The 15,609-nt window shown below is 37.7% G+C and overlaps 1 protein-coding gene across 1 annotated transcript in view; it reads left to right on the top strand.

Annotated features, from left to right (window-relative positions):
• LOC125634897 (protein eyes shut homolog) overlaps nucleotides 1-15,609 on the top strand; it is a 411,142-nt gene that overhangs the window by 381,381 nt on the left and 14,152 nt on the right. The window contains exon 10 of the mRNA XM_075126511.1: nucleotides 7,830-7,996. Coding sequence (XP_074982612.1) covers nucleotides 7,830-7,996 — 167 coding nt within the window. The remainder of the gene's footprint in view (nucleotides 1-7,829; nucleotides 7,997-15,609) is intronic.

Genomic DNA, 15,609 nt, shown 5'->3' with positions numbered 1-15,609 from the left:
AGATCGGTAAATTAATATCATTTGCTTCATGAAAATGACTTAAAAAACTCTGAACGGTCTTTGGTGTAGTGTTAGTAATATCGTAAGTGATACTACAATTTCCATTAAGGAATTAAATTAAATAATTTCTTAAACATTTAAAGCCATTATTTCTTTTTGTAGGTATGAATGAAATTATATATATATATATATATATATATATATATATATATATATAGTGGCAAATTGCCGGCACTACTATGATTGGTCTTGCACTTTCTCTTCTGGGGGAGTGGGGGGGTTTCAGGGCACCATTTCTTGCCCCTGAACTGGGGTATTAACTGCCCCACTAGTGTCCTAGAGGAGGGGAGTGGAAAGGGAGGGACCTGGGCCTGCCCTCTACTCCGGGTCTCAGCCCAGGGGCCCTAGGGATAGCGGTAAACCAACTAGCTTATGCTCAAATAAATTTTAAGGTGCCACACATCCTCCTTTTCTTTTTGCGGATACAGACTAACATGGCTGCTACTCTGAAACCTCTCATTTTTGAGTTATAAGTGGGGAAAAAGAATGGTTTTCAAAAACTAAAACCAACCCATTTTTCAAAAAATGGCTTTTCTGATTTATCTCAGACTTGTCCCCCATACAAATAATTCTTCTGTGGGCAGAATGTTTATTACTGGTGATGTATGAGCCAGAAATAACATGGCTTGGCTTTTAGATTCCTGGTTGGCTTTGCAGGTCTGACATTTAGAAAAAAGCTATACTTGCAATGTAAGCAAAACAAATTTGATCTGGTTTCAATGAGACACGGTCAATGGGTGTAGATTTTTTTTTTTTCAATTTAGGAGCCACTTTTCAAAGTAGAACTAAAGTTTATTGTTTAAAGTATGAACTAATTATAAACCCTAAAGTCTAAATATGTTCAAACATGGTATTCACCTTCTGTAGTACATTGGGCTGCTACAAGGACTGTTGTGGTTATAAAAGATTAACAATTTATACTTTCAAATTGTGTGGGATTTTAGCTTGGGCCATTCTACCCCAGAGAAGGTTGGTATTTTAGTGCTATTATACAATACTCGTACAGACATGGAGCCTTAACATTCTACCTGCCCTGACTATCATTTATGGGGATTACGTAATCCACCTTTGCGGGGACAGATATCCTCTGAATAACAGGTGGAATTTTAAAACTTCAGGATTGTAGTTTGAGACACACTTTAGGATGAAGTATCAGGGGGTAGCTGTGTTAGTCTGTATCCACAAAAACAACAAGGATTCCAGTGGCACCTTAAAGACTAACAGTTTTATTTGGGCATGAGCTTTCATTGGTAAAAAAACCCACTTCTTCAGATGCATGAAGTGAAAATTACAGATGCAGGCATTATATACTGACACATGAAGAGAAGTTACCTCTCAAGTGGAGAAACAGTGTTGACAGGGCCAATTCAATCATGGTGAATGTAGTCCACTCCCAGTAATTGATGAGGAGGTGTCAATTCCAAGAGAGGCAAAGCTGCTTTTGTAATGAGCCAGCCACTCCCAGTCCCTATTCAAACCCAAATTAAGGGTGTTAAATTTGCAAATGAATTTTACTTCTGCAGTTCTGCAAATTTAGGATGAAAATCTCTGAATAAAGGTAGTAGCTCAGTCAGTTTTCATTGTAGGCATAAGTTTTAGACATCGCCAGCAACCACTATAACTTTCTGGAAAAAAGGTCTTTTCTGTATATTTCTATACATTGTCATGACATATTGAGTTTATAATCCAAGACCATTTCTCAATTTGAGGATGGATATTTATTTCATTGTCTGGGATCAGAGGTAAAAGACAGCAAAAAGGTAAACATTTGTTTCATTTCTTGAAGAAAAAAACAAACAGAATCCTGCTTTCTACCCATTATGTCTCCCATGAGTCCTGAAGAGAATATTGTCACTTGCCAACTAGGGCAAATTAACTGATCATTTTCACTTTATGGCATTTTTTGTTTGCCCTGCCTACAACTATGAGATTGGCTTTGCAGTGATAATGCATGAGATAATCTGCAATAATATGATTAGGGTTTACTATAAAAAGGGACAATATTGTTTATTAAAATTGTAACAGGAAGCCAGGCAAAGTGGACTGGGAAATTTCCTGGCAGAAACTGAACAGTGAAGCAGAGACAGAGAGAGAGAGTTGCGTAGGGAATCTCACTGTTTCTTTATGGTAAGAAATGTTCTTGTTCAGTTTTAGAGAAAAGTAACTGCCTGTATTTCTTTATCATTATCACATAACAAGGCATTTAAAAAAAAACTTATTTTTGATATACAAGCCTTGGGAAGATTCTGGTATTGGGGGAATGAGGAAAGGTGGCTCATCAAATGATCTCACGCTTATCAAGGGCAGATTTTGATACTCTTACTTATACTTAATAGTATTTTACTCCACAAGTAGTCTAATGGGTACTACTGAGTGTAAGAATATCAGAATTTAGTTTTAATTTGCAAAATGAAAGGGTTAGAAAACCATTTGTATAGAGGTCTTTTTGTGATTTGAATAGTATCTTAACAATTGTATTTAGCTTAAATTCCTTCTAAAATTATTTCTGTTTCTATTCAAACTGGAGTATAATAATCTAAGGCAGTGGTGGGCAACCTGTGGCCAGTGGGCTGCTACTTCCCGCAGCTCCCATTGGCCGGGAACGGCAAACCACGGCCACTGGGAGCTGTGGGTAGCCATGCCTAGCCGTGCCTGGGGACGGTCAATGCAAACACTGTCTTGCGGCCTGCCAGCAGATTACCCTGATGGGCTGCGTGTGGGCCGCAGGTTGCCCACTGCTGATATAAGGACTTGTCTGCACTGCCCTGCAGTGCAGGCTACAGGAGTATGGATTGCATAGTGCACCAAAATGTTTCACTGTACTATTCTGTGTGGGTGCTGATGGTGTGAACTAAAAGGTAGCTTGCTTCCATTAACATAGTCCTTTTTCAAACAGGACTATGTTAACGTGTAGTCCTGTTTGAAAGAGGACTATGTTTATGCGAACTATGCACTTTTTATTTCATACCAGCAATTAGAATGCAACATTTATGTGCACTCTGCAATTCATACCCCTTTACTCAGTTTCAGTTGTGACCTCAGTCCTGATTTAAATCTAACTGAAGAACAACTTTCCTAACAACCCCTCCCCCACCCTTCAATCCTCTTTTTTTCGTTCCTATGGAAAGTAAAGCCACACCCAGAGGAACAGGTGACTCAGGGAACTGGTCATGGAATCTGGAGCCTTTCACTTCTAGGTAACTGGTTGGAATCCAGCCCAGGTTGGTAGTCACCAAAAGACATTGCCATATGATAACCCTTGGGAAATAAGCCCAGTCTAGTTCCCAGTGTCACCAGGCAGCCACATCACAAAAAACACCACTGTAACTGGCATTGACTTGGACTCCCTTCTGAAACTGCCTCTGAGGGTGCAAGAGCTGACAGGGCCTTGACTCCCCTCTAGGGAGACCATAGACGTATATTCCAATGGAACAATGAAAGTGTCAGCTGATATGGAGAGGTACGCAACTGCGGAAAACATATCCCATTCCCCCAATCGCCCAGATGGGCCTAGACTCTGGAACTCACTGCCAAAGAATGAAGAATGAGGAACATACAAAAGCCAGTAGGAGAACACTTCAATCTTCCTGGACACTCAATAACAGATTTTAAAATAGCCATTCTTCAACAAAAAAAACCTTTAAAAACAGACTTCAGAGAGAAACTGCAGAGCTACAATTCATTTGCAAATTTAACACCATCAATTTGGGTTTGAATAGGGACTGGGATTGGCTGACTCACTACAAACGCAATTTTCCCTCTCTTGATATTGACAGCTCCTCATCAATTATTGGGAGGTGGATCACATCCACCCTGACTGAATTGGCCTTCAACATTAGTTCTCCACTTGTAAGGTAACTCCCTTCTCTTCATGTGCCAATATATATTTATGCCTGTATCTGTAATTTTCAAAAAAAAAATCTGTTAGTCTTCAAGGTGCCATCGGAATTCTTGTTGAAGCCGTATCTAATCTAGAACATTGAAGCAGGTTGCTAGAATAGATTACAGTACAAGTGGGTCAGTGTACCCATACTAGCTTAGTGGAGCCTCTCACATACAGAAAGTTACTCATGTGAGTAAGTGTTTGTAGGCTAGGGGCTTATGGATCATGTGATTGTTAAATGAACATTAAAGGGAGGTTGTCAGTTGTCAAGGTAGGCTCATTTGAACAATATACATTTAATACAGTAAAATGCAAGGTCATATATCTAGAAATAAAGAATTTAGGTCACATGTACTGGAGGGTAATTGCCCTGGAATGCAGTGAGAATAAATAGGACTTAGGGGTTATTGAAAGTACCAGCTGAACATAAGTTCCAAGGGTAATGCTGTAGCTAAGAGGACAAATGTGATCCTTGGTTGTAAGAGCAGGGGAGTATAGAGCAGGAGTAGGGAAGTGGTATTATTACCTTTAGATAAAGCCATTCATGGATACTGTATCCAGTTCTATGGCCAGTCCACGCTTCAGCAAGGATTTTGCCAGAGTGGAAAGGGTTCAGGAAAGAGCTACAAGAATTATTTGAAAAGTGGGAAACCTGCTTTATAGTAAGAGACTAAAAGAGCTCAATCAATTTAGTTTATCCAAGAGAAGCGTTAAGAGATGGCTTGCTCATGGTCTGCAAGTACCTAAATGGGGAATAGATTCCTGATACTAGTCAGCTCTTAATTTGAACAGAAAAAGGCAGTACACAACCTAATAGCTAGATGAAGTTACACAAATTCGGACTAGAAATAAGGTGCACATTTTTAATTGTGCCCCCTTAGCTACAATACCACACTGGGAGCTCAGGTTCAGTTGGAATTTGCAATGATCCTAACTCCTTTTCATTGTCACTGGATTCCAAGATAACCACTGAACAACTCACCTAGGGACATCATGGACTCGCCATCATTTGGAGTCTTTAAATAAAAATTAGATATTTCTGAAAGGTCTGCTTTATCTCAAACAGAGTTTACAGGCTTGATGCAGGAATCACTGAGTGAAAGTGTCTGGCCTGGTATATGCAGGAGATCAGACTAGCTGATCATAATAGTACCTTTTGGCCTTAAGGTTTTGGACTCTATAATTGGTGAGGAAGCACGCTTGCACACATATATACTATACTCATAATGCTGCTGTTATCTCTGATCAAATATAGAGAAACACCAGTGGGTAGACTAGCCTCATAAAGGTATATTGGGGATATAAAGACCTCATATTTTGTTTTATTCCTAAATTCAAACGTACTCTGCTTTTCTTAACATTTTATTTATAATTTCCTGATGCATGATTCAATAATGAACTTTGAAATCAAGGCAAACATTTTATATGAGATCCAATAACAAAGGGAGTGGGAGAGAGCATTTAGAGACTTGAAAATTTAGCAAAACCTCAGGAAATACCCAGACAAAATAAAAGGGCAAGATATATACATTTATATATAAAAGGGAAAAGATATTTCCATAACTGTAAAGAGGGCTTGATTCTACCGACTTTATTCAAGCTGAGTAGTTCCCTCCATCAAGAGTAGTCACATTGAGAAATGAGCCCAGCATAATTCCAGTATTTAACACTAATAGCATAGCAAAAAGATCCAATTTTAAGGTCAGTTTAAAACTTAATCAATGACAAATTAATATAGCGAATTTCTGGCAAGAATTTTTATTGCTACAAACCTTGATAACATTTTAAATGGATTCAGACTCAATCAAACTGAGATACATAGATCATTGGCAGAGCCCAACTCACCATTTTCTTTAGAAGTCAATAGACTAGCGAGAAAAGCCTTAGTTTCATATTTTTTAAAAATATTTTTTCCTATTTTTATGAAGGCTAAGTTTTCATGGAAGCTGAAAAGAGACCTTAAAACTTAAACACTGACAAGAAAAGAGGATACATTTCCTTCCTAGAGCTCAGGTGATCTTTGATACATTGGAAAATGAATGAACCTTTTTGTTTAAAGAAAAAAAAGAGTATTTTTTCCCCAACAAGATTTATTCATCTTTCACAATCAGCAGATTGCAAAATGTGCTAGTCCTTGCCAACCCTGTAAAATATTTACTAAGCATCAGAACAGGTTCAGAACTATATACAGGATAGATTGAAGACACGAGCAGAATTTTAAAGGTTAGTCATAGAATCATAGAATCATAGAATACAGGGTTGGAAGGGACCCCTGAAGGTCATCTAGTCCAACCCCCTGCTCGAAGCAGGACCAATTCCCAGTTAAATCATCCCAGCCAGGGCTTTGTCAAGCCTGACCTTAAAAACCTCTAAGGAAGGAGATTCTACCACCTCCCTAGGTAACACATTCCAGTGTTTCACCACCCTCTTAGTGAAAAAGTTTTTCCTAATATCCAATCTAAACCTCCCCCACTGCAACTTGAGACCATTACTCCTCGTTCTGTCATCTGCTACCATTGAGAACAGTCTAGAGCCATCCTCTTTGGCATAGTCATAGAATTATATTAATTCCTCTTCCTGACAACCCTTGGAAAATCCAGAATACACAAGTCATACAAACATTTTCCTTTAAGCATCACAAACCTGCATTTTCATTAAATAATACTGTAGGTGATATATTTGTATCTGCTAAGTTTTACTTGCCACTCAAAGCAGAGTATCCAACAACTAAGCACAAGAGAAATGTAGAAAGGTGCATGTAAGAAACTACTTCTGCTCTTAAGGTTCAGTGGAGTTGCCCTGGTTTAAGTAAGAGCAGATTTTGGTTCAAAAAGTCTTACGCATCTGTTTCAGTGCTTCTCCTTCTATGCCCCCAAATTATGTTAATATGTTACATTTGTCAGTCTTCACATTGTAATGACCAGCTAAAGTAGGAATCCCTCAAATTGCCTATAGATCTTTCAACATTCAGTGGCTGGCTAGAGAATTAGTCTTCCTGACAAACTGTTCGATATTATGTCTATAGTGACTGGTGGCTTATTTTCTCAACGAAACCAGCAACTTCATTTTAAAGAGGGTTTACCATAGCAAGAAATGTCATGGCTATCTGAAAATTATATTACTACTTTGTTTTGTTTTGTTCTTTCAAAGATACATATATTTTAACCCCCCCCCCGCCCCCCCAAAAAACAATTAGAATTCTAAGTCCAAAAACAGATGAAATGTGATGTCCTTGTCTCATTCAGTCACATAGGGTTTTTTTTAATACCCATATTTTAGAACATAACAAATACTCATATTCTTAAGTGTGCCCTTTGTTCCTCATACAGCCTTTTGCTTCTTCTAGCTCAGTGGTTTCCAAGCTATGGTCTGAAGACCCCTGGGTACACAGACTACGTCTAAGATTTCCAACTTTTTGTTCAATATTTTTTAGGGGTCTGCAAATGAAAAAAAGGTTGAAAACCACTGTTCTAGCTAATCATTACTGAACCAGCAAAAATGTTCACATCTGCTGACTAGAGCTTTATTCTAAGTTAAATTATAGCTATGCTACAGGCTGCAATGCTTTTATTTTCTACATTTAACAGAATAGGCTATTTTATTATTTGTCATCTTACCTAAAATACGTGTGTTTATAACCAATTATAACAAACAGTATAGTTACACTGTATCATAACATTGTACACAACAATAGATTCAAATGTTGGTTTATCTTCATTGCACTTTATATTTTAATTCACTGAGATTTGTCTTTGACCACGTTGTGAGAGAAAACTGTCACACTCCCAGTTATTTCCAAAACAGTTTATTTAATCAAATTTCTTAGGTAAGGACAACCCGTAGAGATGAAACCCTCTTCTTGTTTGTGTGTAATTCTCACTTTTAGTCATGTGAAAATGGAGGTAGCTGCTTCCTTGATGAAGACAACAAGAGTTCTCAATGTGTCTGTGCTCCTGGATGGACTGGGCGAACGTGCCTGGAGAACATTAATGACTGTGAAGAGAACTGGTGCCAGCATGGAGCCACTTGTGAAGATGGAATCAATGAATACAGGTACTAACATGACACTTTAAGTGTATTCATAGACGTTTGTGCAGGCTAAAGGCAAAGCTGAAATATTATTCCCTCCTGTTAAAATTAAAATGTGATTTGCTATTGCATTCCTGTCCTCCTTCAAATCTTAAAATGTCATGGGCACAAACTTGTAATAACTTCAAAAATATACTGTTCAGATTGAAATATTTCACAGGCTGGTCTCATAACTATACATATCTTTACTTGACAGGAGGCTAAAAGAACTAAAATACATTCCCAGCTAAATGGTTCATCTTTGCTTATAAAATGGTATATAACTTTAGGCCCATGAAGTGACAAATGCAGTAGCTTTTCGTATGAAAATATAAATAAAAATAACTAAATGGATAATTGAAATACTGAATTATTGGTGGCCTTTACTTGAAGATGTTCAGACAAAACTGTCCAATGTGTTCTAGTTTCCTTGGTAAGCTGTAAACACACTACACATATTTTAAAACCAGGCTCAGTGAAATTAGGGAGAAAATAACTCTATGCACAGGCACTGTGCAGTTGTGCTTGTGAGCACTGAATTATTTTTCTGTCAGGAAAAGGTGTAAAATAATCTCTATATAATCTCTATTAATATTTTTTGAAGTTGTGGTTTTTATGCTACCTCCAGTTACAGTGAGCATATATAATTAATATGCTTTATAATTTATATTCTAAAGCTGATGATAGAAACTATTAAAACATCTGAAATAAAAATATGCTTGCTCTCTAGCACTGCTGTCCTAGAAGCCTCTAATAAAATATGTAACTTAAATAATAATTGACCTGCCCCCCCAACTCATACAAAATTAGATAAGTATACCCTACCAAATACAGCTGGCTTTGGGGGGAGCATGAGAAAGGGGGAAGAATGGAAGATAATTTTTTTCACACACAAAAAAATCACAAAAATGCTTTTTTTCAAAAAAATTGGAATTTCAATTTTTTTCCGACTAACTTTAATATCAATTCATTGTGCCATCTTCAATTATTTAATAATTTTAAAGGGGGTAAATGTGTGATTGTATGTAGTTGGTAGGTAAAATATTGCACAGTTTTAGTGTGACATACACAGGGTACTATGTAGACTGATGAACAGCTGTTGCATCTCAGACCTCTTACCTCAGGTGCCTTTTACACTGCTTTTGCTGCTGTAGTTTCCACTCTGGTTCTGCTCACACACATTCTTCAGCATGTAAATCACTCCCAGCTATATTGTGAGAGTGCTGCAGTCAGCTACTCTGGAATTACGTGTCAGGGTGACACCAGTACATTCCCAGTCCCAGATTTTTCCCCAGAAATGTGCGTCTGATACTGTTCAGCCTTCTCCTGGACAATACAAGTTCATATAAAGTCTGTTATTTCATTAACAGAAATACACAGATCCTGTTATCCCAGATGGATTTTCCCAAACACTTCAATTCAAACACATTTATTTAGATAAAACAATACAAAAAGTTTATTAACTACAAAGAGATAGATGCTGAGTGAACACAAGTAATGAGGCATAAAGGTCAGACTTGGTTACAAGAAAAATAAAGATAAAATGCAACTAATGCCTAACTTAACAAATAGGCTAAATTCAAAGCAAAGTCTCTCTAACCACATTTCAGAAGTTCTACTTGTTGAACTTCTATCAGTCAGGATCCCTCCCCCAGTCCAACACTGATTTCTTTGTTCCTCAGGTGTTGTGAATGCTCTGGATAGAGACACACAGAGAGAGAATTTGGGTTTTCTGTCCTTTCTTTTTCTAGTCCTCTCTCTCCTTTGAGAAGCTTCTCCAGGGGAACAGGGGACCAGGCAGTCTCCCTGGACAGGAACTCTATTCTGTTTCTTTGCTCTGATGGAGATTTTCACCCATGTCCCTTTTCCTTCCAAAGAATAGCCACTTAGCAGGTGATGGCCCATTTGACCTTGCTTACACCTGGCTGAGGTGTCAGCTTGCCCTTTGTCTCTGAGGAGCTGGTTTGGTTGCTCCCCAGACTTGGAACATGTCTTAGTAACACCATACAGTGGAATCGTATAACTTTGCATACAAAGTTGCCACACATATTTTACCAGGACAATGGCGATCAGCAAATTATGAGTTTTCAAATGATACCTTAAAGACATTCTTTGCACAGACATTATTACAATAGTGTGTAAGGGATGAATTCACAGGTACAGACTGTCACACGTGGATCTGTAGAACAGTAAACAATGATATTATATGCCTCTTGGCCATTTGTCCTACAACAATGCTAACAAGTCTCAAGGGACTGGATGGCTTTGGAAAATAGTAATGGGCTACAAGGCGTTTTGCATCTAGGTTACTGGTTTAAATCCAGTTCAGAGTCAAAACAAAAAAAGAACATACTTATCATTTGCTGACTTCTCAGTCGTTAGAAGGCAAATGATGTTGATGATCAAACCAGTTTCTGTGGAACAAGTACACACATCACTAAAACCATCAGCCCAACACTAACTGACTGCTTCAGCAGAGAGGCAAAAGCTTGATTTAACATAGTCCTCCAAAACAAGGTGGAGGCAGATTACAGGAACAGTGCGTGGAAATTACAGTACAGTACAATCCTGCCATGTGCACAAGGATTTCTGTTTCTAGGTGGCAATCCAAGCATTCTTTATGAGAACTGCAATATTTCTCTTTCAAAAATTAATGGATTTCTCAGGAGTACATGTTCTCAGTAGGTAAAATAATGCAATTTGTCATTTTGCTTTCCCAATCTACCTTTGAAACTAAAAGACTAGAACAAGAACTACTGAGTATAACTACTGGAGTTACACAACTTTTTAAATAGATTGTTGCAATTTGAATGTCAGTCATAGAGGAGGTATCACTTTTGATAAGGGATATGTAAAGAGCCTTATTTGATATAAACTAGTTTTAAGAACAGATAGCAACAAATTGTCAATGTGATGAATAGAGAGTTAGACGTGTAACTCTAATTAACAATCATACTATGATCCATTTTAAACCTAGTATATTAATTTTCAAAGATTACTTATCACTATGTTCTTCATGCATTAAGTTTGCACCTTGATTATTCTCTAGAATTCCACAAAATGTGAAATATCATACCAGATGGTGTATTTCATGTATGGACATTCAATTTAAAATATCTTATCAAATGTGTTTTTCCTAATTTAAAAAAATGAAATTCTTGTTAATCTTTGACATGATGTGTCATATTGGGACTGCAGTGGGATCAGAAAGCTTGTAAAGCACTCAGGCTAGCTCCAAGCACCTTGTGATGCCCTTCTATCTGTCCCCTCTTCCAAACTGCTATTGGCCAGACCCAAGCTTTTTCCAAACAGCTAACAGGGATGGCAGAACCAGAATAGCTAAAGAAAAAGTTGGTTGAACTTGAACCAAAACTGATTTTTTTGTTTTGTTTTTTCCTGACAAAACAAAGAACAAACCAAAATAATTTGGGTTGAACAAAAAGTTTCAGTTGTTGGTTTGAAATGACATTTCAAAACAATGTCAATTTGGAACATTTGAAAAAAAAACACACTGTGTGTTGGCTGAAACTATTCACTGAATTCACAAAGTTTTGATACCCTGAAAAATCCATTTTTCTGCAAATTTACTATTAGCTGAAAAACTTTTTCCCAGCTCCAAATATGATTCAAACTCCTCTCTGGTGGAACATTACCAGGACATCTTCCAGCTGCCTAGTGTACTCTAACACCCAGTCAGAGCCCCTCCCCCTCATCTATTTCTCTTCAAGGGTTAGGAGTACAAAAGAACTAGCTGTGCATATCACAGATAAAATGTCAACTGTGTATTCAATTCAATACGACTGTAGTCTCCTGTTTCCATGAAGACATAATTCAATAGCAGACCCTTTTCAGAGAGAGCTGTGTATCTCAGGGTTTTAAGCTGTTGTCCATCACTGTAATATCTGAGCACCTTCCATGTAAAATTATAGCAGTAGGAAGTCTCTGGCACTTCTCCTTTTTTTAGGTTAAAAGCTCTACTTAGGTAGTTTTCAGAGTAACAGCCGTGTTAGTCTGTATTCGCAAAAAGAAAAGGAGTACTTATGGCACCTTAGAGACTAACCAATTTATTTGAGCATGAGCTTTCGTGAGCTACAGCTCACTTCATCAGATGCATACCGTGGAAACGGTATGCATCTGATGAAGTGAGCTGTAGCTCACGAAAGCTCATGCTCAAATAAATTGGTTAGTCTCTAAGGTGCCACAAGTACTCCTTTTCTTTTTACTTAGGTAGTGGTTTTGTTAAGTGTTTCTTTCAGGTTTTATAAAGATTAATTTTAAAGATATTGAGTCTAATTCCCCTGTTGCACGGGTGTAAATCAGGAGTACTTCTATTATAGACAGTGGAGTCACATAGGCATACAATCATTGTAAGAGAGAGGAAAATAAGGGCCTTGCCCTTTATTATTCCTTTTGGGCACTTTGTGAAGATCTTCAGCATATGTAGCAGTTCTGGCTGAAGCAGAGAGGGACTTTTACAACTTTAATGGAAGCAGGAATTGTGGTCATTGGTATATGGTTGGGGACAAAAGGGTCATAACAATGTTCCCCAGGGGTTTCCTTTCTTTAACTTTAAGTTTTGCATGCCTTCTATTGACACGATGGTGTGCCAGATCAGGACTTCTGGAGGCAATGTGAACTCTTATTAATTAAAATAAAGTGCTGCATTTCCAAGGGTGCCAGTTCAGTTTGGATGAGTTATTATATCTGTTGGAAGTCAGCATGTCTATTGAAGTAATCCATTGTCAAATGCATATTGACTGCATTATCATACAACTGCATATACACACCAAAGGGAATAATAGAACTCTTGACCTTTTGTTCCCAAAAACTAGTGAGCAAAAAGAATATCTCCAGTGCCTGGGCCACTAGGGAACTGTAACATGTACACATGTTTGAGATATCCCTTTCAGCTATACATACACATCATTCAATTATATCCTTTGCAGAGGGGGAAATGTATAGGATGGATTTAGCATGGCCTATGGATAGGTATTTATTTAATTATTCCTCGAAGTGAAAGATCCCTCCAAGGACAGGAATGTTTTAGAGTCTGCCTTGAGAGGGAGCCATTTCATTTTAGGTGTTGGATTTCTTTGGTATGTATGTTCCTGACATTCTAATCCTGATTAGGAGAAGAACATAAATTTGGGGGGAACTATACATTGTTACTAGAGTTGCAAAGTAGCTCTTTAATTACACTCTAATCAGTAAGGGAGAGTACCTTGTACTTACATAATTATGATCAATTAACTGTAGTTTTAATTAAATAAACCATGGCCCTGATCCCACAATCTGATTTATAATGGAGAGCTCTCACCCCTGCATAGAGCCCCACTGAAACAGCCCAATGGGACTCCACCCAGGTGCAGAAGTCTCGCTGCTTGGACCAAAATGCTGTAACAGGACCTAATAGATTATTTATACTTGTTGGTACCCTGATGTATTATTATGATTACAATTTTATTGCAATGTTATGATAAAATAGTTTTATACTTACAACGTATCCTACTTTATAGAAATAGTTTTGAGGTCTGCATTTCTGAAAGTTATGCCGAAAAATCTTTCCCATAAAGAAAACTGATTTGGTTGATACTAAAGCCTAAATATCCTGCTCATTTTCCAGTATTCTTGACATATTCCATGTAAATTCTTATACAGTATGTATAATTTAATTTTGAATTAATCTCACTTTCAAAGAGTAAAGCTTTACCGAGTTAAAATTGCACGACAACAGAATGGTTTGGATATGAAACAGTCTATTTGTGTGATGCCAGCATGATTATAAATGGTAAATATATTTTAGTTACATTCTGAGAAGCAAAAAACCCCAAAGCTACTGTTGGTATATCCTGTCTTTTGCTCAAAACTAGCTGGGAAATTGAAGGAGTTGGATTATATTTTTTGCTTCACACCTCCATACGTTTTCATTCTATTGTACATCTAGAATTTAATTGTAGAACCAACTGGCATCCCTGTTTAAAATGCTAGTTCTGTGATCTGCATACCCGTCTGTAACAATAATAGGCTTCTACTGCTAGTGAAAGAGGTGACTACTTTCCCCTACTTTGCTGTAGCTCTAGAAGGTACGTGGATATATGTTGTAATTTCTTAAGGAGTATTTCTGTAGTAACTTACATAACATCATTTCTGCAGAGACAACAGGTGCTTACAGAAACCACAGTGGAACTAAATAACCTTTTAATCCATTTATGAATGTGTGTACAGTTCATATTTCAGTTAGTATTTGAAATAATTAACACTGAGCAAACACAGTTAATCTGTTCAGAGTATTATTATAAATAATACTTAATTTTAAAAACTCACTACAGATACACTGGGAGGAATTCATCCTGTGCTAATGCTGAACCTGAGAGTTTCTTGTGCTTCCCCTATCAGTTGTTGGAGGCTGATTCAGGTACCAGCACCGGTTAGAGTAGCCACAGCACATGTCTACCTTGCTCATTGTCTGCCGTGATTGTTATGGGCTGTGCCAAGAGCCAGGAATCATGCATAGGAACTGTCATACTGGTCTGTTTAGTTCAGCATCCTACCTGACAGTGGCCAACACCATATTTTTCAAAGGAAGGTGTTAGAACTCCACAGTAGACAGATGTGAAGTAATCTTCCCCCATAATAGGTCTTATACTGATCTCTAATAGCCAGAAATGGGCTTAACTCCTGAATCATGAGCTTTAACATCCATTCCACAATGTTTGTTAGCATTAACTATGAAAACCCTGGTTATTATTATGTTATCCATGTAAATGTCCAATCACTTTTTACTCTTGCTAAGTTCTTAGCCTAAACAACTTCCTATGTCAGTGAGTTCCACAGTCTAATTGCACGCTTCATGAAAAAGTATTTCCTTTTATCAGTTTTGAATTTGCCACCTATCAGTTTCATTGACTTGTCCTCGTGTTATGAGACAGAACAGAAGCTCCAGAACTAAGTTCTCTAGACCATTCATTATTTTATATACTTTTATCTCTGACTTTTATTTGTCTCTTATTTATCTCAATAGGTACCCCTGCACTGAGATTCCTGTAGGGGATGTGTTAGTGTCAGATATGCTAGATCTGCCTCTGTGAAGAAGGACACTTATGCTAAGGGAAAAAATTCTGGGGTGCAGGGCTTAATAACAGAGCCATCTTCAATGAAGTGTAATGCACCAATAAATGTAGCTGACTGTCCAAGCTTATGAGTTCAACCTTGTGCCCACTGAAGTCACTGCCAAAGCTGCCATTATATCAGTAGAGCTGGATCAGGTCCTATGAGCTCATTAACACCAGTCTTATGTTGTTGTAAGTCCAATGATTTCCATGGAATTAGTCCTGGTTTACACCAGTGTACTTGAGAGCTGAATCAGGATCTTGCCAGCTCTTGTTTTACTTTCCCTTTGTCTTTCCCTTTTCCTTAGACTTTAGGTCTCACAGCTCTTTCTCTGCCCCTGTCCATCATCCTTTGCAAACCAACAAAAATCTCCCAGATATCTTGAAAAGACATTATTAACCAGGAGAAAGGGGAAACCAAGACAAGTAAACTTTAAAAAAAAGACAAGCAACAAGCAGTTTTTCATGTCTGGTTTAATCTTTGGATTT

The sequence above is a fragment of the Caretta caretta genome, chromosome 3 (assembly GCF_965140235.1).
Source record: "Caretta caretta isolate rCarCar2 chromosome 3, rCarCar1.hap1, whole genome shotgun sequence".
NCBI lineage: Eukaryota > Metazoa > Chordata > Testudines > Cheloniidae > Caretta > Caretta caretta.
The sequence above is the reverse complement of the archived record's forward strand: the minus strand, read 5'-3'. Positions and strand labels throughout refer to the sequence as shown.